General features: G+C 40.2%; 3 protein-coding genes across 4 annotated transcripts; 2 read left to right on the top strand and 1 right to left on the bottom strand.

The window, feature by feature from the left end:
• The first annotated feature begins 3,438 nt into the window (after positions 1 to 3,438).
• Positions 3,439 to 7,433, top strand: LOC139375210 (protein TMED8-like). The gene is made up of 6 exons (XM_071116796.1): positions 3,439 to 3,714; positions 4,666 to 4,777; positions 5,005 to 5,104; positions 5,206 to 5,302; positions 5,540 to 5,833; positions 5,997 to 7,433. The coding sequence occupies exons 2-6, from the start codon at positions 4,668 to 4,670 to the stop codon at positions 6,212 to 6,214; spliced, it is 819 nt and encodes a 272-aa protein (XP_070972897.1). The 5' UTR covers positions 3,439 to 3,714; positions 4,666 to 4,667; the 3' UTR covers positions 6,215 to 7,433.
• Positions 7,434 to 15,805: 8,372 nt separating this feature from the next.
• LOC139374492 (rab9 effector protein with kelch motifs-like) lies at positions 15,806 to 17,206 on the top strand. Its single transcript, XM_071115504.1, is given in 6 exon segments — positions 15,806 to 15,843; positions 15,957 to 16,043; positions 16,169 to 16,284; positions 16,380 to 16,434; positions 16,722 to 16,819; positions 16,935 to 17,206. Coding segments are annotated over 6 exon segments (666 nt in total).
• A 793-nt stretch (positions 17,207 to 17,999) lies between these two features.
• On the bottom strand, positions 18,000 to 21,851 carry LOC139375209 (maleylacetoacetate isomerase-like). 2 transcript variants are annotated; one of them, XM_071116793.1, is made up of 9 exons: positions 21,529 to 21,851; positions 21,153 to 21,204; positions 20,983 to 21,050; positions 20,797 to 20,877; positions 20,518 to 20,643; positions 20,192 to 20,267; positions 20,043 to 20,095; positions 18,317 to 18,366; positions 18,000 to 18,200 (listed from the first exon to the last, which is right to left on the bottom strand). In XM_071116793.1, the coding sequence occupies exons 1-9, from the start codon at positions 21,556 to 21,558 to the stop codon at positions 18,074 to 18,076; spliced, it is 663 nt and encodes a 220-aa protein (XP_070972894.1). In that variant the 5' UTR covers positions 21,559 to 21,851; the 3' UTR covers positions 18,000 to 18,073. The 2 variants fall into 2 exon arrangements, with proteins under 2 accessions (XP_070972894.1, XP_070972896.1); XM_071116795.1 differs by having other exon boundaries at positions 21,287 to 21,801.
• Between the last annotated feature and the right edge of the window lie 46 nt (positions 21,852 to 21,897).

Here is a 21,897-nt window from a genome sequence, read left to right as displayed (position 1 = left end):
TTTAGTTTTTACATTTAAACTTTTTTCTACATTGTAGAATAATAATGAACACAAACTATGAAACTATGTAACCAAAAAAGTGTCAAATAAATCAAAATATATTTATATATGAGATTCTTCAAATAGCCAGCCTTTGCCTTGATGACAGGTTTGCACACTCTTGGTGTTCTCAACCAGCTTCATGAGGTAGTCACCTGGAATGCATTTCAATTAACAAGTGTGCCTTGTTAAAAGTTCATTTTGTGGAATTTATTTCCTTAATGTGTTTTGAGCCAATCAGTTGAATTGTGACAAGGTAGTGTGGTATACAGAAGATAGCCCTATTTGGTAAAAGACCAAGTCCATATTATTGCAAGAACACCTCAAATAAGCAAAGAGACATGACAGTCCATCATTACTTTAAGACGCAAAGAACTTTTAAAGTTTCTTCAAGTGCAGTCACAAAAACCATCAAGCGCTATGATGAATCTTGTTCTCATGAGGAATGCCACAGGAAAGGAAGACTCAGAGTTACCTCTGCTGCAGAGGATAAGTTCATTAGAGTTACCAGCCTCAGAAATTGCAGCCCAAATAAATGGTTCATAGAGTTCAAGTAATAGACACATCTCAACATCAACTGTTCAGAGGAGACTGTGTGAATCAGGCCTTCATGGTCGAATGCTGCAAAGAAACCACTACTAAAGGACACCAATAATAATAAGAGACTTGCTTGGGCCAAGAAACACTAGCAATGGACATTAGACTGGTGGAAATCTGTCCTTTGATCTGATGAGTCCAAATTGGAGATTTTTGATTCCAACCGCTGTGTATTCGTGAGAGACAGAGTAGGTGAACGGATGATCTCCACATGTGTGGTTCCCACCATAAAGCATAGAGGAAGAGGTGTGATGTGGGGGGGCTTTGTTGGTGACACTTTCTGTGATTTATTTAGAATTCAAGGTACACTTAACCAGCATGACTACCACAGAATTCTGCAGCAATACGCCATCTCATCTGGTTTGCATTTAGTGGGACTATCATTTGTTTTTCAACAGGATAATGACCCAACACACCTCCAGGCTATGTAAGGGCTATTTGTCCAAGAAGGAGAGTGATGAAGTGCTGCATCAGATGACCTGGCATCCACAATCACCTGACCTCAACCCAATTGAGATGGTTTGGGATGAGTTGGATCGTAGAGTGAAGGAAAAGCAGCCAAGAAGTGCTCAGCATATGTGGGAACTCCTTCAAGACTGTTGGAAAAGCATTCCTCATGAAGCTGGTTGAGAGAATGCGAAGAGTTTGTAAAGCTGTCATCAAGACAAAGGGTGGCTACTTCGGAAAATCTCAAATCTAAAATATATTTTGATTTGTTTAACACTTACTACTTGATTCCATACGTGTAAATTTCATAGTTTTTATGTCTTCACTATTATTCTACAATGTAGAAAATAGTAAAAATAAAGAAAAACCTTTGAATGAGTAGGTGTGTTCAAACTTTTGTCTGGTACTGTATATATGAGATAGTCTAACAGTAAAATCCATTTTATTTTTTGTTGAGAAAGCATTGGCCTACCAAGACAAATTGAAGACGTAGATATGGTTTTACTGCCATCAAATATATCTAAAAAAGGAAAAGGTCTGACTGTTGGTGTGCTTGGAGGGGGACACATTGGAAAACAGCTGGTCCAAGTGCTTCTTGAAAAGAATGGCCTAAAACCGTCACAAATCAACATTTCCTCAAGGAGGCCTGAAACTCTAGGTAATTGAAAAATAAAATGAAAGGAACAATTGGCATGAACTACAAATATAACAATGTATTGAATGTAATATATTTTCATCTTTTAAATAACAGAGGAATTTGTGAAGAGGGGTATCATGTGTTACTTTGACAACCAGCGATTGGTGGCCTGGGCAGATGTGCTGTTCCTCTGTTGCCTTCCCTCTCACCTACCCAAGGTGTGTGCAGAGCTCCAATCCCACCTACCAAAGCACTGTCTGGTGTACAGCTTCCTCTCTGCCGTACCTTTAAACAGGTAAAAACTAATTTATTAAAATCCCCTAAACCCTTGTGTTATTGGCACTTGTGTTATTGGCACTCGCATTAACATCTGCTAACTATGTGTATGTGACAAATAAAATCTGATCTGATTTGAAGAAATATTACCTGCTATTCAAATCATTGTCCCCAAAAAATGTCCTAAAAAACTCATATATTTGTATTACTCCATCCACACCCGCTGGATTTTATATTATGTTGTGTTTTTTTAAAGATTGGCACAGCTTCTTGGTCACAGCTTCATTCTCAAACCACAGTATGAGTTTGTGGCTTGTGACTCTGTCAACATGTGGCTTTCCCAAGGTCATGTGACCGCGGCTTTGAAAGACCCAGAAGTAATAGATGCATCCTGTCCTCTTGCCATGAGAGGTAGGCAATTCTTGGTGTGAACACTTACTGAATATTTACTGTACGAGATGTAAATGTCTGATGGTGTATTGAGACATACAAGATAAGATATCTGATACATTTTCATATTGAGGTGGGCTCTGTCTGGATCCAAAGTGGCTGTTTGGGTTGTTGTACAGTCTCTTGAACATGTGCACCGCGGCAAATGTGGGATCCACTGAAGCTCTTGGGCTGATCAATGAGCTGTTCCAGTTAAAAGGTCCAGGCACTGTGGCATTCATCCTGAATAATTTTGTCCATTCCTCCTATGCATCTCCCCTGACACCAGATGAGTGAGTTTTCATTTAGCACACATTTTGTACAAAGGGTTTTTCTTATGAGAAAAGTTAACTTACATATTTAATGTAACCTGTGTTGAAACTCAAACACACAGGAATAAAAAGACAAACATATATATATATATATATATTTTAACACAAATGAATGATTAGGCTAACTAACCATACTTTTTAATTTGTCTCCCATGTTGTCAAGGTCTTTCCCCTGGATTAATTTAGTTGATGTTCAGTCTAAGGAGACACCATTATCATGCTTCATATCAAGAAATAACAGTATGCAGGGTTGTCTCTCTGCTCTATACAATTCAGTAATGGTGGATCCACTGAAGGGAAAGAAAGAGCCTGGAAAACCCAAAGATGGAACTCTGTCTGTCATAACACCAAGTCATTGTAAAAAATCTGATTTTGTGTGATGTTGATTTACTCTCAAACTGTAACAGAATAAAATAAAAGGATTGAGTATATTTTTTTTATCAGATCAATTAATGTACCCTTCAAAACGTATAACAATCTCAGGTTATCATCAGGGCATAGGAATAAGGATGGGGACCATCCACATATCTATCCATCCATCATCAATCAACACCAGGCAATAATTTCTCCACTGCTTTATTCAGTGTTCATCATCATAATCATCAAGCTGTAGGACTAGTTGACGTGGCTTGGTCTGGACACGAAAAGTTTTCCCCTCAACAAAATCTTTGTATTTTCCCTGAGTGTAATTAACATTTTGAAGTGTCAGTCACGGTAATATTACTGTAGTCGCAGGTGCGATGTTAATCACATGATGTTAATCACGTGATTAACATCGTCAAATTCCGCTAATACTCGTTAAATTACGGAAGTACCAAAAATCTGTTATTTTCCCTACGGGGATGTTCCTGCGCAGTCTGAACGGAGTTGACAGATAACGTTAGCTACATTTCCGGAGAAAACCTTGAAACTAGCCAAGCAGGAATCCAACAACTCATTATCACATGATTATCTGAGGTAGGTTTTTTATTTACAACTTGTTGACAAGTGACAATGTGTCAAAGAATGTCAGAAGATCATCCGACCAGCTAGCTAGCAAGCAATTTTCACGAAAGCTATACTAGCTAGCTAGCATACGTCCAGCTCAGCAGGGCGCAGTCATTGCTCCGCAGCTTGCTACTAGCAACCAAATTGGTTACAAATGTTGAAATTATGTGACCAAAAAAGATAGCTAGCAATGTAGCTTTGTAACCGCGCGCGCATTAGTCGGATTTTGACGTTAGCTAGGCAGCATCGTATTAGTGGAAACCGTTCTCAGGGCAGACCTGGTTGTATGTTCTGAGTCGCGTCGGGGACAATTTTAGCTAACGCTTTTCCTAACCTTAACCTAATTATCATAACCTGCAGTGTATGTTATCCTATCCTGTTACGAAAAGTCCCTTCTGCTGGTCAAAACCGGCAGACGCCCAGAGAACAGTCTTGGTTTCCAATGCTATAAATCGTTTTTTTGTTTCATTCTGTATTTGTTTTTCTTTGATGCATATCTGAATGCCTTCCAGACATTCTCCTCTAATATGATGGTAACCAGCATTTTAGTGCTGAAGACAATAGGGAGGAGGGAATACAGTACGCGATTTAGGGTGCGTTCTCAAATTAACTGGCTAGCTTGCTAACTACTTCCAGACAGAGATGAGAGAACACATCACTCTGACCATTTTACTCGCCCTAGCAGAGCTGGTTATTCAGAGCGTTGGTGACTAACTGCTGCTAGAAACATTTTTATGACGCATTTTTTGCTGATGTTTACTGACACCGGACATATTCAACGGATGTTGAGCGTTCGTAAATTCGTCAGTTATTCTGCGCTCTGGCACACAGACGAGTGCTCTGAAAAGTGAAGATGGCCAGAGTGAATTTACGAACGCACCCCTAGAGCGAGACTGAAAAGTGTTTATGCATTCATTTTAGCAATGGAGAAATTAGAGGCTACATCGGAGCTTCAATCCAGATTGACAGCGTTGTCGGTTTCCTCTTTCCCCGGGATAACGTCGAAAAACTGGGAGACCAATCCTCTAGACAGGTAACTCACCTGTTGCTGATATACCTACTCTGATATTTAGCTATTTAGCTACTGTACTTCATTCCTGAAACATGTGATATAACTAAATGCAATTGAAATACATTACAAAAATGTTGAATATTTGTAATGCTTTGCCAGGTAATTTTTTTAAATGTATGCCTCACAAAGCATTGCATGTTGAATTGTGATTAAAAGTTTTATTAGAATGGTCATCTGTCTGTGTATAGGCTCCAGAGCACAGATCTCTCAAATAACTCCAACCACCCAATAAGCAACCCTGATATGGATGTAAGGAATGACACAGAGGGGTCGAACCAGCCAGCTGAGGTAAACATGTCTGCCTAAAAAATTACATGGCAATGAAATTAATTGGCAATAATGAATATACTGCAAGCACCTATAGACTTGTTGCATGTGTGTGTTTTCAGGTTAATCAGGTGGCTCCTGGTGGGCAGCAGGCCATGGGGGGAGATGTTGAGGAGAACAGCCGAAGTGGGAATAGTCAAAACCCTGGAGAGAGAAAAGGTGACGCATTAGTGCTTCACAATTCCTGACACTTAAGATAACTCATATCTTTCATCCATGTTCTGGAGTCTGATGTTTGTATCGCAACTTACTGATAAAATAATAATCATGCTGAAAATGTACATTTGACAAAGCATCCCTAATTGTGTGATACTCTACTATCACACACATTTTGAACACTCTGCTCAGGTTTGGTTCCCATGTTGTCCTCACATATAATCTATGGTTGTGCTCTAGTCCAAATGCCCCCGCTAAAGCCTCCTTCCACGTGGACGTCCATGGCAATGAAGGAGCTTAAGGCCAAGCTGCGACTGGAGAAGGACAGTGTGGTGGCAGTGTACAGAGGAGACATTATGACAGTACATGTGCCAACTGTCCCTGAGGGAAAGCGGGTGTGCTGGGAGTTTGCCACAGATAGCTATGACATAGGCTTTGGAATCTACTTTGACTGGACCCCTGTTACCAGCCGGGCCATCACGGTCCACATCAGCGAATCCAGTGATGATGAAGATGAGGAAGATGAGCTAGAAGGTGAGTAAGCATCTCCTCTTTTGGTTTGAAATTTGTTTAGTTACAACACTTTTTTTATGTTTCATAATCTGAAAATCTTGGAATGTGTTTGATAACTGATCTCAGATCTGTAATTTATCTAGTTGAGGTTGTTGTCTTGAAGACTATTTGTTGTCTCCTGCAGGACCTGTCAACACAGGGGATGTTGAGAAGGGGTCCAAATCATTGGCCAACTCCAACCTAGGGGAAATCTTACCTGTGTATCGTCAGGACAGTCACATGGCAGTGCAAGGTGGTAGTCATGAGTATCCAGGCGAGGGCACTTACCTTCTGAAGTTTGATAACTCCTACTCACTATGGCGAAATAAGACTCTGTACTACAGGGTGTATTACAGTGCCTGAGGATCCAGTCCACTATTGCATATGAATGTATGACTTCGCTTCAAATAATTGATATCTATTTTTGATTCCATAGAATAATTTAGGGTTAATTATAGGTGCATATATTTTTTATCACAATCAGCTGGTGTTGCTCGCTCTAAGGCTACATTTAAAATGTGAGAGGACTAGAGAATTATGGAGCACTTTTTTTTTTCATGTGTTTTACTGTGAGCAAGATTTTATGAAGCTTTGTTTGTGCTATGTGCTGGTGTGTTTAAAAGTTTTGTGCAGTGAATTAAGGCAAATTGCCCATATTTTCAAGATATATATTCTATATAGTATAGATTTTTATTCAGACACAATTTCAGTGGTGGCAGCAATCAGGGAACACTGATAGAAAGATGATTTGCTTGGTCAAAAGCTTAAGCAGGAGAGGTGCTCCATAGAACTGGGTTTTCTTTTTGTGTCTACACATGATATCATATAATGTTGGTGTGTACTTCATGTATGTCAATTTTTTGCCAAACATTTTTTTTTAAACGTCAACTTGAATTGTATGATGATCCAAATGCAGTATCTTAAACAATATTCCTGTACAACAATTCCATTATTTTTCTGCATATTGTGATTGGAATGAGCAATTTTGTTGATGGAATGAGTAATTTATGTCGATGAAAGTGTATTAGATGTTTCTCTGAGTCCAATCCTAAAGCAAATGGTTGCCGCCTGTCTTATTGACAAATAAAAGCCATCCCTGGCACAAAAAGCTCTTATGTCAAATTGGTTCAATATTTACATTGCCAAATCCCTATTTAGTTGTCAGGTGATGGGTTGATCTTGGTGGACAATCACATGAGACTATTGTAGATACAGAAATATTTTGAATCTGTTAGTATGTGTGACTTGGATTGTCCCCTTTTTAAAGTAAAATGTTATGTACCAATCTCTGTAAAGGAAGCTCATTTTGAGTGTTTCGTTTCTGTGTTGTGTAGCGCTGAATGCACCTAATCATGTTCTAAAATTGATTATAGCCGCCCACACGTAATTTCCAAAAATGTTTGTACCTCAAATGTCTGTGTTGTGCATGTTTCCAAAGATCATGAATTGTGCTGCTAAAATATAAGGCAACTGAATAAGTTTCAGTTTTGTACTATACAGTATGTGTTTCTGTTATAAGCTTTCCTGAAAAGTTTTCACAATAAAGCGTCTCATTTGCATTACGGTATGTTACATTTCTACAGCTCTGCCTCATTTGTGTCATTGTACTAGGAAGTAGCCAAGTATAGAGAGCTAGGTCTCAGCCAATTAATATCCTGATCAAAGCTTTTGGGGTGCATATGTTTCTTACAGTAATGGCTGGCTCTATGTGAAAGCATTGGTGTTAACCTAAGTGCAACAACCCTCTGAACTGAAAGCATATACACTATATGACCAAAAGTATGTGGACACATCGAACATCTCATTCCAAAATTATCGGCATTAGCTGCTATAACAGCCTCCACTCTTCTGCGAAGGCTTTCAACTAGTTGTTGGAACATTGCTGCGGGGACTTGCTTCCATTCAGCCACGAGCATTAGTGAGGTTGGGCACTGATTTTCGTTGATTAGGCCTGCTCGCAGTCGGCGTTCCAATTCATCCCAAAGGTGTTCGATTGGGTTGAGGTCTTAGCTCTGTGCAGGCCAGTCAAGTTCTTCCATACCAATGTCAACAAACCATTTCTGTATGGACCTCACTCTTAAAAACCAATGAGGAGATGGGAGAGGCGGGACTTGTGCGCATGTTGATTTTGTCCACCCACACCAGACATGATCAGGACACGCAGGTTGAAATATCAAAACGAACTCTGAACCAACTATATTAATTTGGGGACAGGTTTAAAAGCATTAAACATTTATGGCAATTTTGCTGCTAGCTAATTTGTCATGGGATATAAACATTGGGTTGTTATTTTACCTGAAATGCATCATCTACTCCAAAAATGAATCCACAGATAAAAGGGTAAACTGAGTTTGTTTCTAGTAATCGCACCTTCAGGCTTCTTCTTTGGACTTTATATGGCGGTTGGCAACTAACTTTGAGGTGCATTACCACTGCCGAGTGGAGTGTGGACCTCAGTTCATCTTTCAATCACCCACATGGATATATGCTCTTCAAAACCAATGAGGAGATGGGAGAGGCAGGACTTGCAGCGCATCATGTGTCACAAATAGACCCAAGTCCTATTTTAGCGCCTGGCTACTCAGACCCTCGTTGAAACGCGCAAGCAGTGTGGGTGCAATGATTTATGTGTACATTTATTGTGTACATTGCGACGCGAGTGGTGTGGTCAGCATGCAGGCATAAGCTACAGACAAACACAATTGCAAACACAATTGCATTTGAATACACAGGATTACCATGATGAGATCCTGAGGCCCATTTTTTTTTTAAAGGTATCTGTGACCAACGGATGCATATCTGTATTCCCAGTCATGCAAAATCCATAGATTAGGGCCTAATGAATTTAGTTACAGTGCCTTGCGAAAGTATTCATCCCCCTTGAACTTTGCGACCTTTTGCCACATTTCAGGCTTCAAACATAAAGATATAAAACTGTATTTTTTTGTGAAGAATCAACAACAAGTGGGACACAATCATGAAGTGGAACGACATTTATTGGATATTTCAAACTTTTTTAACAAATCAAAAACTGAAAAAATGGGCGTGCAAAATTATTCAGCCCCTTTACTTTCAGTGCAGCAAACTCTCTCCAGAAGTTCAGTGAGGATCTCTGAATGATCCAATGTTGACCCAAATGACTAATGATGATAAATACAATCCACCTGTGTGTAATCAAGTCTCCGTATAAATGCACCTGCACTGTGATAGTCTCAGAGGTCCGTTAAAAGCGCAGAGAGCATCATGAAGAACAAGGAACACACCAGGCAGGTCCGAGATACTGTTGTGAAGAAGTTTAAAGCCGGATTTGGATACAAAAATATTTCCCAAGCTTTAAACATCCCAAGGAGCACTGTGCAAGCGATAATATTGAAATGGAAGGAGTATCAGACCACTGCAAATCTACCAAGACCTGGCCGTCCCTCTAAACTTTCAGCTCATACAAGGAGAAGACTGATCAGAGATGCAGCCAAGAGGCCCATGATCACTCTGGATGAACTGCAGAGATCTACAGCTGAGGTGGGAGACTCTGTCCATAGGACAACAATCAGTCGTATATTGCACAAATCTGGCCTTTATGGAAGAGTGGCAAGAAGAAAGACATTTCTTAAAGATATCCATAAAAAGTGTTGTTTAATGTTTGCCACAAGCCACCTGGGAGACACACCAAACATGTGGAAGAAGGTGCTCTGGTCAGATGAAACCAAAATTGAACTTTTTGGCAACAATGCAAAACGTTATGTTTGGCGTAAAAGCAACACAGCTGAACACACCATCCCCACTGTCAAACATGGTGGTGGCAGCATCATGGTTTGGGCCTGCTTTTCTTCAGCAGGGACAGGGAAGATGGTTAAAATTGATGGGAAGATGGATGGAGCCAAATACAGGACCATTCTGGAAGAAAACCTGATGGAGTCTGCAAAAGACCTGAGACTGGGACGGAGATTTGTCTTCCAACAAAACAATGATCCAAAACATAAAGCAAAATCTACAATGGAATGGTTCAAAAATAAACATATCCAGGTGTTAGAATGGCCAAGTCAAAGTCCAGACCTGAATCCAATCGAGAATCTGTGGAAAGAACTGAAAACTGCTGTTCACAAATGCTCTCCATCCAACCTCACTGAGCTCGAGCTGTTTTGCAAGGAGGAATGGGAAAAAAATTCAGTCTCTCGATGTGCAAAACTGATAGAGACATACCCCAAGCGACTTACAGCTGTAATCACAGCAAAAGGTGGCGCTACAAAGTATTAACTTAAGGGGGCTGAATAATTTTGCACGCCCAATTTTTCAGTTTTTGATTTGTTAAAAAAGTTTGAAATATCCAATAAATGTCGTTCCACTTCATGATTGTGTCCCACTTGTTGTTGATTCTTCACAAAAAATACAATTTTATATCTTTATGTTTGAAGCCTGAAATGTGGCAAAAGGTCGCAAAGTTCAAGGGGGCCGAATACTTTCGCAAGGCACTGTAAATGGTCTGATTTCCTCATAGGAATTGTGACTCAGTAAAATCTTTGAAATTGTTGCATGTTACTTTTATTTTGTTCAGTATATATTGAACATGTACGGAATGACAAGCTGGAGACCATACCTCACAAACAGTTAGCAAAATCTTCTCATACACTCCTCTTCTCCATTTCTCTGTTGCCTCTTGGACAAGGTCAGCATTCCAATCTCCCTCTCAAGTAATGCACCTTCAAAACAGGCAAAATAGACCTTATATTTAGTGGCTTGCAAAAGTATTCACCCCTCTTGGAATTTTTCCTATTTTGTTGCCTTACAACCTGGAATTAAAATATATTTTTGGGGGGGTTGTATCATTTGATTTACACAACATGCCTACCACTTTGAAGATGCAAAATATTCTTTATTGTGAAACAAACAAGGATTAAAACAAAAAAACAGAACTTGAGCGTGCATAACTCTTCATCTTTGTAGAGCCACCTTTTGCAACAATTACAGCTGCAAGTCTCTTGGGGTATGTCTCCATAAGCTTGGCACATCTAGCCACTGGGATTTTTACCCATTCTTCAAGGAAAAACTGCTCCAGCTCCTTCAAGTTGGATGTGTTCCGCTGGTGTACAACAATCTTTAAGTCATACCGCAGATTCTCAATTTAATTGAGGTCTGGACTTTGACTAGGCCATTCCAAGACATTTAAATATTTCCCCTTAAACCACTCAAGTGTTGCTTTAGCAGTATGCTTTGGGTCATTGTCTTGTTGGAAGGTGAACCTCCGTCCCAATCTCAAATCTCTGGAAGACTGAAACAGGTTTCCCTCAAGAATTTCCCTGTATTTAGCGCCATCCATCATTCCTTCAATTCTGACCAGTTTCCCAGTTCCTGCCGATGGAAAACATTGCCACAGCATGATGTTGCCACCACCATGCTTCACTGTGGGGATGGTTTTCCTGGGCTGATGAGAGGTGTTGGGTTTGTACCAGACATAGCATTTTCCTTGATGATCAAATAGCTACATTTTACTCTCATATGACCAGAGTACCCTCTTCCATATGTTTGGGGGGTCTCTGCCTTTTGGCGAATACCAAACCTGCTTGCTTATTGTTTTCTATAATATTTTTTTTCTTTTTCTGGCCACTCTTCCGTAAGCACTGCTCTTTGGAGTGTACGGCTTAAAGTGGTCCGATTGACAGATACTCCAATCTCCGCAGTGGAGCTTTGCAGCTCCTTCAGGGTTATTTTCGATCTCTTTGTTTCCTCTCTGATTAATGCCTTCCTTGCCTGGTCCACGAATTTTGGTGGGCGGCCCCGCCTTGGCACGTTTGTTGTGGTGCCATATTCTTTACATTTTTTAATAATGGAATTAATGGTGCTCTGTGGGATGTTCAGAGTTTTGGATATTTTTTTTATAACCCAACCCTGATCTGTACTTCTCCACAACTTTGTCCCTGACCTGTTTGGAGTGCTTTTTGTGCATATGGAACATTTCTGGGATCTTTTATTTCCGCTCATAAAACATGTTGCATTTATATTTTTGTTCAGTGTTGTTATTGTGACACCTGTCACATTATGAATTAAACACTGACCAGATACTCCATTCCTCTTGGCAGGTATGTGGAATGATAAAAACAGTACCTACATAATGTACCAGTATCTTCAACTGTTATTCAACTCTTTCCTCAAAAAGAATGAAGCCAGTTTCATCAGCAATACTCAGCTTGTACCAAGAAAACACTCCAGCCCAGTCGAGCACAACAGCCATCTCTCCCAAACTCATCTCAACACCTCTGGGAGTCAGAGGGTGAGTTACAGGGGTTCCAAAGGCAGGGCTTTCTACTAATTTGCTATGGATTTATCTAGACCTCACTACTTTTGATTTTCTGAGGCATTTATCCATACAGTGGTCTACATTGTCAATCAATCAATCAATCAAATGTATTTATAAAGCCCTTTTTACATCAGCCGATGTCACAAAGTGCTATACAGAAACCCAGCCTAAAACCTCAAACAGCAAGCAATGCAGATGTAGAAGCACGGTGGCTAGGAAAAACTCCCTAGAAAGGCAGAAAACTAGGAAGAAACCTAGAGAGGAACCAGGCTCTGAGGGGTGGCCAGTCCTCTTCTGGCTGTGTCGGGTGGAGATTATAACAGAACATGGCCAAGATGTTCAAACATTTATAGATGACAAGCAGGGTCAAATAATAATAATCACAGTGGTTGTAGAGGGTGCAACAGGTCAGCACCTCAGGAGTAAATGTCAATTGGCTTTTCATTGCCGATCATTCAGAGTTAGAGACAGCAGGTGCAGTAGAGAGAGAGAGTTGAAAACAACAGGTCCGGGACAAGGTAGCACATCTGGTGAACAGGTCAGAGTTCCATAGCTGCAGGCAGAACAGTTGAAACTGGAACAGCAGCACGACCAGGTGGACTGGGGACAGCAAGGAGTCATCAGGTCAGGTAGTCCTGAGGCATGGTCCTAGGGCTCAGGTCCCACTAGAGAAGAGAGAAAGAGAGCGAGAGAGAGATTTAGAGGGAGCATACTTAAATTCACACAGGACACAGGAGAAATACCGAAATAACAGATTGACCTTAGCCCCCAACACATAAACATAGACCCTAGTCCCCCGACACATAAACTATTGCAGCATAAATACTGAAGGCTGAGACAGGAGGGGTCGGGAGACACTGTGGCCCCGTCCGACGATACCCCCGGACAGGGCCAACCAGGCAGGATATAACCCCACCCACTTTGCCAAAGCACAGCCCCCACACCACTAGAGGGATATCTTCAAACCACCAACTTACTACCCTGAGACAAGGCCAAGTATAGCCCACGAAGATCTCCCCCATGGCACGAACCCGAGGGGGGCGCCGACCCAGACAGGAAGATCATGTCAGTGACTCAACCCACTCAAGTGACGTACCTCTCCTAGGGACCGCATGGCAATTGAATGAAACAGGAAACTAAAGTGTATGTATGATTCACTCTTTGCAGATTACAACCCCCATCTCCTCACATCTAGGAGACAGCATTTGCTAAGCCTAGCTCAAAGCTGACAAGACAGAAATCAATCTCTTTACCTTCAAATATAATTAATATACAGTACCAGTTAAAAGTTTGGACACACCTACTCAGTCCAGGGTTTTTCTTAATTTTTACTATTTTCTACATTGTAGAATAATAGTAAAGACATCAAAACGCTGAAATTACACATGGAATCCTGTAGTAACCAACAAATCAAAATCAAAATATATTTTATATTTGAGACTTCAAAGTATCCACCCTTTGCCTTGATGGCAGCTTTGAACACTCTTGGCATTCTCTCAACCAGCTTCATGAGGTAGTCACCTGGAATGCATTTCAGTAAACAGGTGTGCCTTCTTAAAAGTTAATTTGTGGAATTTCTTTCCTTCTTAATGTGTTTGAGCCAATCAGTTGTGTTGTGACAAGGTAGAGGTGGTATACAGAAGATACACCTATTTGGTAAAAGACCAAGTCTATATTATGGCAAGAACAGCTCAAATAAGCAAGGAGAAACAACATTAAGACATTAAGATCTGTCAATCCGGACAATTTCGAGAACTTCGAAAGTGCAGTCTCAAAAACCATCAAGCGGTATGATGAAACTAGCTCCCATGAGGACCACCACAGGAAAGGAAGACCCAGAGTTACCTCTGCTGCAGAGGATAAGTTCATTAGTTACCAACCTCTGAAATTGCAACCCAAATAAATGCTTCATAGAGTTCAAGTAACAGACACATCTCAACATCAACTGTTCAGAGACTGTTTGAATCAGGCCTTCATGGTCAAATAAAGGACACCAATAATAAGAAGAGACTTGCTTGGGCCAAGAAACACGAACAATAGACATTAGACCAGTGGAAATTTGTTCTTTGGTCTGATGAGTCCAAATTGGAGATTTTTGGTTCCATCCACTGTGTCTTTGTGAGACACAGAGTAGGTGAATGGATGAACTCAACATGTGTGGGTCCCACTGTGATGCATGGAGGAAGAGGTGTGATGGTGTGGGGGTGCTTTGCTGGTGACACTGTCAGTGATTTATTTAGAATTCAAGGCACATCTCGTTTGCACTTAGTGGGACTATCATTTGTTTTTCAACAGGACACAGGACACATTGGTGAGAAATATCTCTTTTCAACAGCCTCCAGGCTGTGTAAGGGCTATTTGAAGGAGATTGATAGAATGTTGCATCAGATGACCTGGCATCCACAATCACCCAACCGCAACCCAGTTGAGATGCTTTGGGATGAGTTGGACCGCAGAGTGAAGGAAAATCAGCCAACAAGTGCTCAGCATATGTGGGAACTCCTTCAAGACTGTTGGGAAAATAATTCCAGGTGAAGCTGGTTGAGAGAATGCCAAGAGTGTGCAAAGTTGTCATCATGGCAAAGGGTGGTTACGTTGAAGATTCTAAAATATAAAATGTGTTTTGATTTGATTTGTTTATTAACACTTTTTTGGTTACTACATGATTCCATATGTGTTATTCTACAATGTAGAAAATAGTACAAATAAAGAAAAACCTGTGAATAAGTAGGTGTCCAATCTTTTGACTGGTACTGTATATAACAAAAAAATAATACTATTAAACAAATCACACCAAATTAGTGCACTAGGCCTTTATTACTCCTCTATGAGCAGAGAAAAATACTAATCAGCAGACTGTCGACAGCACCCAAAACATCTTCCCACGGTCATGAAGTAGGGGAGAGATAAATGGCACCTGTGTGTTTATCTTCATGGTATTTGAAGGATAAGACCCCCAGACGGATAGTGATTGGGAAGGGGTCGCTTCGCATGGACCCCTGAAGCTGTTATTACCCCTGAGAAGGACACTGCTTAAGCATCTATTGTCATGCGGTGGGTGTAGCTGGTGCATGAAGTCAGGCGCAGGAGATGAGTGAACAATGCACTTTACTTAAGAAAATAGCACATGTGACAATACCAATGTGCGAAACAATAACGGTTGCCACAAAACACGGGTGAAAACAGCACCCGGACAAAACCAGACGGAAACGTACCGACCTAAACAAATAACAATCACACACAAAGACATGGAGGAAACAGGGGGTTAAATACATGACCAGTAATTGGGAAATGAAAACCAGACGAGACAAAACAAATGGACAATGAAAAATGGATCAGCGATGGCTAGAAGACCGGCGACGTCGACTGCCAAACACAGCCCGAACAAGGAGAGGCATCGACTTTGGCAGAAGTCGTGACATCTAGTCCCAATAAAAGGAAGCTATCTAGAGAGAACAGTGTTGTGGAGAAGACTGGAAAGATGAAGACAAATTGCAGAGCCGGTCAGAATTCTCAATCAAATAAGTAATTTATTTCAAATGCCAGATATTCTGTTGTATATAAAACATTAATGATATTTTATTTTCAGTTTGTCCATAAAAGCGCTGGAGCCATAACATGTCTGAGTAATCCCGAGATGGCCATTGTCATTGGAGGAGCGTATGACCAAACCCGCTGTGAGGACTCCCTATGGAAATAGGTGAGATGAGTCGACTGTTTACTAATATTGATAACTTGTGTAAAACAACTGGGAGAGATTTTGTCCTGTGCCATCTTATTAAAATGCCCTAGTTTTGTCCTGTGCCATCCAAGCTGCTGTCCTGGAGACAAGGCCTACAGAAACGCTCTGTACATTTTTAACCCAGATTTTGAGCTCTGGTACCAACCCATTGTGGAGGGATCTGACCTCTACCTAGGATTGTGTCAATGTTCCTTGATTATATTTCTGTAGAGGCATTGGGCTATTACAATACTTTGCTTAATGTATTTAACCATTACAGGACGACAGTGTTAATTTAACAAACACATTTTATGTTTACATAAAACGGGCTCTAAACCATTTTTTTGTCCAACCGGTTGCTCATTTTTGGTGGCAGGAAGACTGCAATCTACCTGAACAACCTTAACATTTTGCGTCTCGGTAAGGCTGTGACAAAGAGTGGTGATTTGGATTACGCTACACAAAGCTAGTTACAACTTAATCTTCAAATGCAATTTAGTTTATTTTAGCAAAAGGCTTTATGGAGTGCACAGCTGTGAAATATGAGATCATGCCATCACTGCCTCGAGGGTGAGAACATATTTATTCAACCTTGTAATATGTAAACGCAATGCCTATCTGATTTTTTTCATCTTTTGGATATCTAGGACATCAAAAAGTACTTGCTATGATGAAAAACTATTTCTAAATTGCCACACAGACCAATATTGTGACCATTATTTTTTAAATGGCTGATAGAATTCTATGCCATTTGTTAATCTTATATTTATTACTGTAATCCACACAATGATGTATGGATTGATGTAGAATTGCCTTTTTACTTTGATAACGTTGCCCTATCTCGTCTGTGTGATCAGATATCATGCAGCACTGCCAGTATCAGACAACAGGATGCTGGTCAGTGGAGGTTGTAGTGCTATTGGTGCCTTGCAGGACATCCATATCTTCAATGTGGGTGAGTACACCCTCAATCAGCCTTATCTTGTTTTCCAGAAAGTTAAAATGGTAATCCAGCATCATTCCTTTTCAAATTCTATGAATAAAAATACTCTGTTTCAGGTTCTTTTCAGACACCAGTATGTGGAGTTCAGTGGTATCCCCTCTGCTCTGCGCCAAGCCTCGTGCCGGACACAGCATGAACAACCTGGGAGGTTCTGTCCTCCCAGGCACTGTCAAACAGAAGCAGGGCGAGCATACCAACACCCACAGCACTCTGCTGGTGTTTGGGGGCTCAGACTGCGCCGGGATCTTCTTCAATGACCCAGCGAAGTGCACAGTGGAGATCCCTGGAGATAAGAGACTGGACCTTAAGGAGAGACTAGAACAGCCTTATGGGGAATAAGGGGGAAAAATGTGACTTTATATCCGTGTCTGGCTTACAAATAATTCTGAATGATATGAGTGAATGTATCATGGGCAGAACTAATACAGGGACTGTTGAGTCCTTTTTATTTGCTCTTCTGTTACATTAGGCTTGGATGTAATTAAGTCTTCAGTAACAGTTTTATTGTGGCCACTGAAGGCTGTAGTCTAGCCTGATTTGCTCTTTTCTGGAGGGGGATGTTGATTGTCAGTTATGGTGCAAGTTATGCCTTTTTAATCACACTGTTGTCAGGTGTCTGACATTACATTATGGGTTGTTAACTTTTTAATATTGATTTTTAAGTGCCATTCTCCCCATCTGAGAAATGGTATAGGCACCAGATCTAACAAACAACATCTCTCCTGTGCTCTAGATATTTTCTCACCAATGTGTGTTGAAAGAAAATAACTTTCTATTTAGTTTACATTTTTTAAGCATGGGTTAATTAACTGCTGCATGATATTAGTTGAACTTCAGCTATTTTACTAAAACAATTATTAAACAAAGAGCAGACAGCCATTTCCACTTTCCTCATGTGTATACCAGTGGGCTGGTATTGGGCACTTTCATGTTGTCTATTGTATTTATCTTCACAAATCCACTATGTTCCAGTGTCATGTTGAGCATATGTCAAGATGGGGGAACGTGCTGTATCAGAGGTTAAAATGTACATATTCAAACTCAACTTCTCATCATACAAGTAATACATGGTCTTAACTCAAACATTTTGTATTCTAATCTTATTTCAAGTCACGAGATTGAAACCAAATGATTCATATCAAATATTTTTATTGAAGTATTCAATGATGATGGCACTACTGGCTCCTGTAGATGTCAGAGGGGTTCTCATGTACATATGTCAGCAGGTGTGTCTGGTTGGCAAGATGGATGACTCACTTTGAAAGCGTCGACCCTCATCAAGGTTTGGTTTAGCCTTTTGATAGTTGGGAACTGATCAACGTCCACTTTGAACCTGTTTGGCAAATGTAAAAAGTATCTTCATTTGGGTTGTATGTTCAGTGTAAAATTTGTCTCATGCTGTGGTGTTTTTCTGTTCCAGTTCTGACTGAATGATGGAGGGTGCCTTACCGTTCAGCATTATAGACTTGAGGGACGAGACAGATGTCTGCCATGGAGATCTAAGAGGTAAACATTATCAAGAATTCCTCAACTTAAAGTGAGGTCGACTGTAGAACAACGTCACACATCCATACTGACTTAAACACACATTCACATACAATCATCATATACAGTGCCTTCAGAAAGTATTCACACCCCTTGACTTTTTACACATTTTGTTATTAGTCTGAATTTAAAATGGATTAAATTGAGATTGTGTCACCTACACACAATACCCCATAATATAAAGTGAAATTATGTTTTTAGACATTTAAAAAAATCGCTTAAAAGATTTAAATGTCTAGTCAATAAGTATTCAACCCCTTTGTTATGGCAAGCCTAAATAAGTTCAGGAGTAAACAATGAATATCCCTTTGAGCATGGTGAAGTTATTAATTACACTTTGGATGGTGTATCAATACACCCAGTCACTACACAGACACAGGTGTGTTTCCTAACTCAGTTGCTGGAGAGGAAGAAAACCTCTCAGGGATTTCACCATGAGGCCATTGGTGATTTTAAAACAGTTACAGAGTTTAATGGCTGTGATGGGAGAACTGAGGATGGATCAACAACATTCTAGTTACTCCACAATACTAAGTGAAAAGGAAGCCTGTACAGAATAAAAATATTCCAAAACATGCATCCTGTTTACAAAAAGGCACTAAAAGTAAAACTGCAAAAAGATGTACTAAATACAAAGTGTTATGTTTGGGGCAAATACAACAACACACCCCTCTTCATATTTCAACCATGGTGTTGGCTGCATCATGTTATGGGTATGCTTGTCATCGGCAAGGACAAGGGAGTTTTTTAGGATAAAAAAAACAGAATAGAGTTAAGCACAGGCAAAATCCCTGAAGGAAACCTGGTTGAGTCTGCTTTCCAACAGACGCTGGGAGACAAATTCACCTTTCAGCAGAACAATAACCTAAAACACAAAGCCAAATATACACTGGAGTTGCTTACTAAGACGACATTGAATGTTCCCGAGTTGCCTAGTTACAGTTTTGACTTAAATCGGCTTGAACATCTACGGCAAGACTTGAAAATGGCTATCTAGCAATGATCAAGAACCAACTTTACAAAGCTTGAAGAATAAAAAAATTAAAAATGTACAAATATTGTACAATCCAGGTTCGCAAAGCTCTTAGACTTAACCAGAAAGACTCACAGCTGTAATCGCTGCCAAAAGTGATTCTAACATGTATTAACTTAAGTAAATTAGATTTCTGTATTTCATTTTCAATAAATGTTCTAAAATGTCTAAACATTTTCATTGTCATTATGGGGTATTGTGTGTACGTGAGAAAAATATCTACTTAATCCATTTTGAATTCAGGCTGAAACAACAAAATGTGGAATAAGTCAAGGGGTATGAATACTTTCTGAAGGCACTGTATGCTGCTGCTACTCTTGTTTATCATAAGTCACCTTATTCCTATCACTCCAGTATCCCTGCACATTGTAAATATTGTATTGGCACTGACCCTGTATATAGCTTACTTTATTGTGTTCTTATTTCTATTTCTCGTGTGTTTTTGTACTACTGATATTGATTACTGCATTGTTGGGAATGAGCAAGCAAGAAAGGCATTTCACTCTACTTGTGTGTGTGAAAATAAAAAACCTAACTTGAGATACTTAGCTTAACACTGCCACTGTGTTTTTATGTGATGAACGAGTGTCCCCTCACCTCGTCCCCTACGCAGTACTTGCTTGCCGTCTCTTTTAGAATGGGCTCCAAGGCTGAGGAGAAACACACAGTGACATGGAGTCAGGCCTATAATGGCTGTCTGGAGATGAGCTATAGTGGCATGTTGAATGTAAGGCTATTTTAGCCACCTTCAAAACCTCTTTGGATGAAATGCTGCGCCCACTGCAACTTCTCTGCTCCAATCTTCTGTAGCACATACAAATTCTGAAATACAAAATGATCAGACATGACTGAGTACCTCTACAGTCATCACCATCATAATTGTTGCAATGGTCATTCAGCCATGATGTCAGCATGTCTGAGGTTCTGCCATTTGATTTTGCTTTCCTTCCATACAGTAAACCTAGTTTGTTTTGCAAACAAGGTCAGAGATCTGTAGTGGACTGGTGTGCTTTCAATTTGTTGTATTCCTTTCTCTCATTTACCCACATTCTTTGTGCTGTAATACCCTCACCTGCACAGGCTGGATCCCGGAGGCGATGAGGTCAGAGATCATGCGCACCTGGGCACGCTTCTTTGGGTCTGCAGGGAGAAGCCTGGGTCCTGGTCTGGTCTCCTCAATGTACTGGATCACTGCCAGCTGAGTGTGAGTGGATAGGTCTTATCATTATTGTCAGTAGTCAATGTTATATTTTGGGAATGTGGATCTAGATTTGAGGTTCTTTTGACTTATCAGTATCTCAAAAGTACATAACTGTTAACAGTGACAAACCAATAACAGTATTGGACTCACCGACTGTGACAGGGTGATGCCATCAATTTGGACAGCAGGCACTTGTTGCATAGGGTTTAACACCTTGTATTGGTCTGTAAGCTGAAATATACAATAGGTACAGTGTGAGGACATTATATCTAATATACCATTATAGAGGTTAACTACCTCTACCTGATGAAAATGCATGATGTATGAGGAAGTTACCTGCTGACCCCCATCTTTGATAAGATTTACTGGGACTTGGTCAAATTCAATACCTTTCAGAGCAAAAGCTGGAAGAAGCAAAGTAGGTTATTTCTTTCCAGGGTCAAAGTCAGACAATGTTCTAATGCTGTAAAGTAGGCAGAGACGTAGAAGACTACATAGGAACTTACCAATTCGAACCCTCCAAGAACATGAACTCCTGAAATATCCATGAAGAATGGGCTAAAGGGGAGAAAAATAAATCAGTTCACGTGATAACAATACAATATTATCATATCTTACTTAACTTTGCTCATTGATTCACCTTTGTTTGAGATGCCATAGTATTCAGACAGATCTTGCGTTCAACGATTACAAGTTTCTACTGCTAATAAAAAAAAGCTCAGTTTCTAGCGGCCAATAGAATGCTTTCCCAAATACCCCTCCTCCTTGTTTTTTTGGTCTATGACTAAGCACTCTCCCAGTAATTTTCTGCAAATTGTTCCACATTTTAGTATCGCACACGTGTCTACTTGTTGCAAGCAAGAATTGGTAGAATAGGCATACCTTTTTGAGGCATGCGAGTGAGAGCCGCATTACAGGTTATAAGTAGGCTAGAGACCATAAACTATAACTGTTGTGCAAATAAACTACTTTGACAATGACAAGTCACAGAATCTACTCTGATTCTTCGATCACGGCTGGCAGTTATGCGATTTTGCCTATGCGCAATGATACAAACTGGCAATCGTTTCCTGTATCAAGCGTATTATAAATTCCACCGCGTTTCATAAATGTAGCGCCAACTCATTGTAACAATGTAGCTATATTATAGAATGTGGTGATAAACTCCGTGACAGACATTACGTAAATGAACCAGTTGAGTTGTCAAAAAGACTGATCCGCGTTGTATCCAATGAAATACTTGCGTTGAGA

The sequence above is a fragment of the Oncorhynchus clarkii genome, chromosome 19 (genome assembly GCF_045791955.1).
Source record: "Oncorhynchus clarkii lewisi isolate Uvic-CL-2024 chromosome 19, UVic_Ocla_1.0, whole genome shotgun sequence".
Lineage (NCBI taxonomy): Eukaryota > Metazoa > Chordata > Actinopteri > Salmoniformes > Salmonidae > Oncorhynchus > Oncorhynchus clarkii.
This window is presented reverse-complemented; position numbering and strand designations above follow the sequence as displayed.

Excerpts from the sequence above, each read along its gene's own strand:
- LOC139375210 (XM_071116796.1), top strand. The coding sequence starts at position 4,668 with ATGGAGAAATTAGAGGCTACATCGGAGCTTCAATCCAGATTGACAGCG. Across the intron at positions 5,105-5,205 it reads GGTCGAACCAGCCAGCTGAG|GTTAATCAGGTGGCTCCTGG; the intron begins GTAAACATGTCT and ends GTGTGTTTTCAG. Across the intron at positions 5,303-5,539 it reads AAACCCTGGAGAGAGAAAAG|TCCAAATGCCCCCGCTAAAG; the intron begins GTGACGCATTAG and ends GTTGTGCTCTAG.
- LOC139375209 (XM_071116793.1), bottom strand. The coding sequence starts at position 21,558 with ATGCGGCTCTCACTCGCATGCCTCAAAAAG. Across the intron at positions 20,878-20,982 it reads TCAAAGATGGGGGTCAGCAG|CTTACAGACCAATACAAGGT; the intron begins GTAACTTCCTCA and ends TGTATATTTCAG. Across the intron at positions 18,201-18,316 it reads CAAGTCTATAATGCTGAACG|GTTCAAAGTGGACGTTGATC; the intron begins GTAAGGCACCCT and ends TTTGCCAAACAG.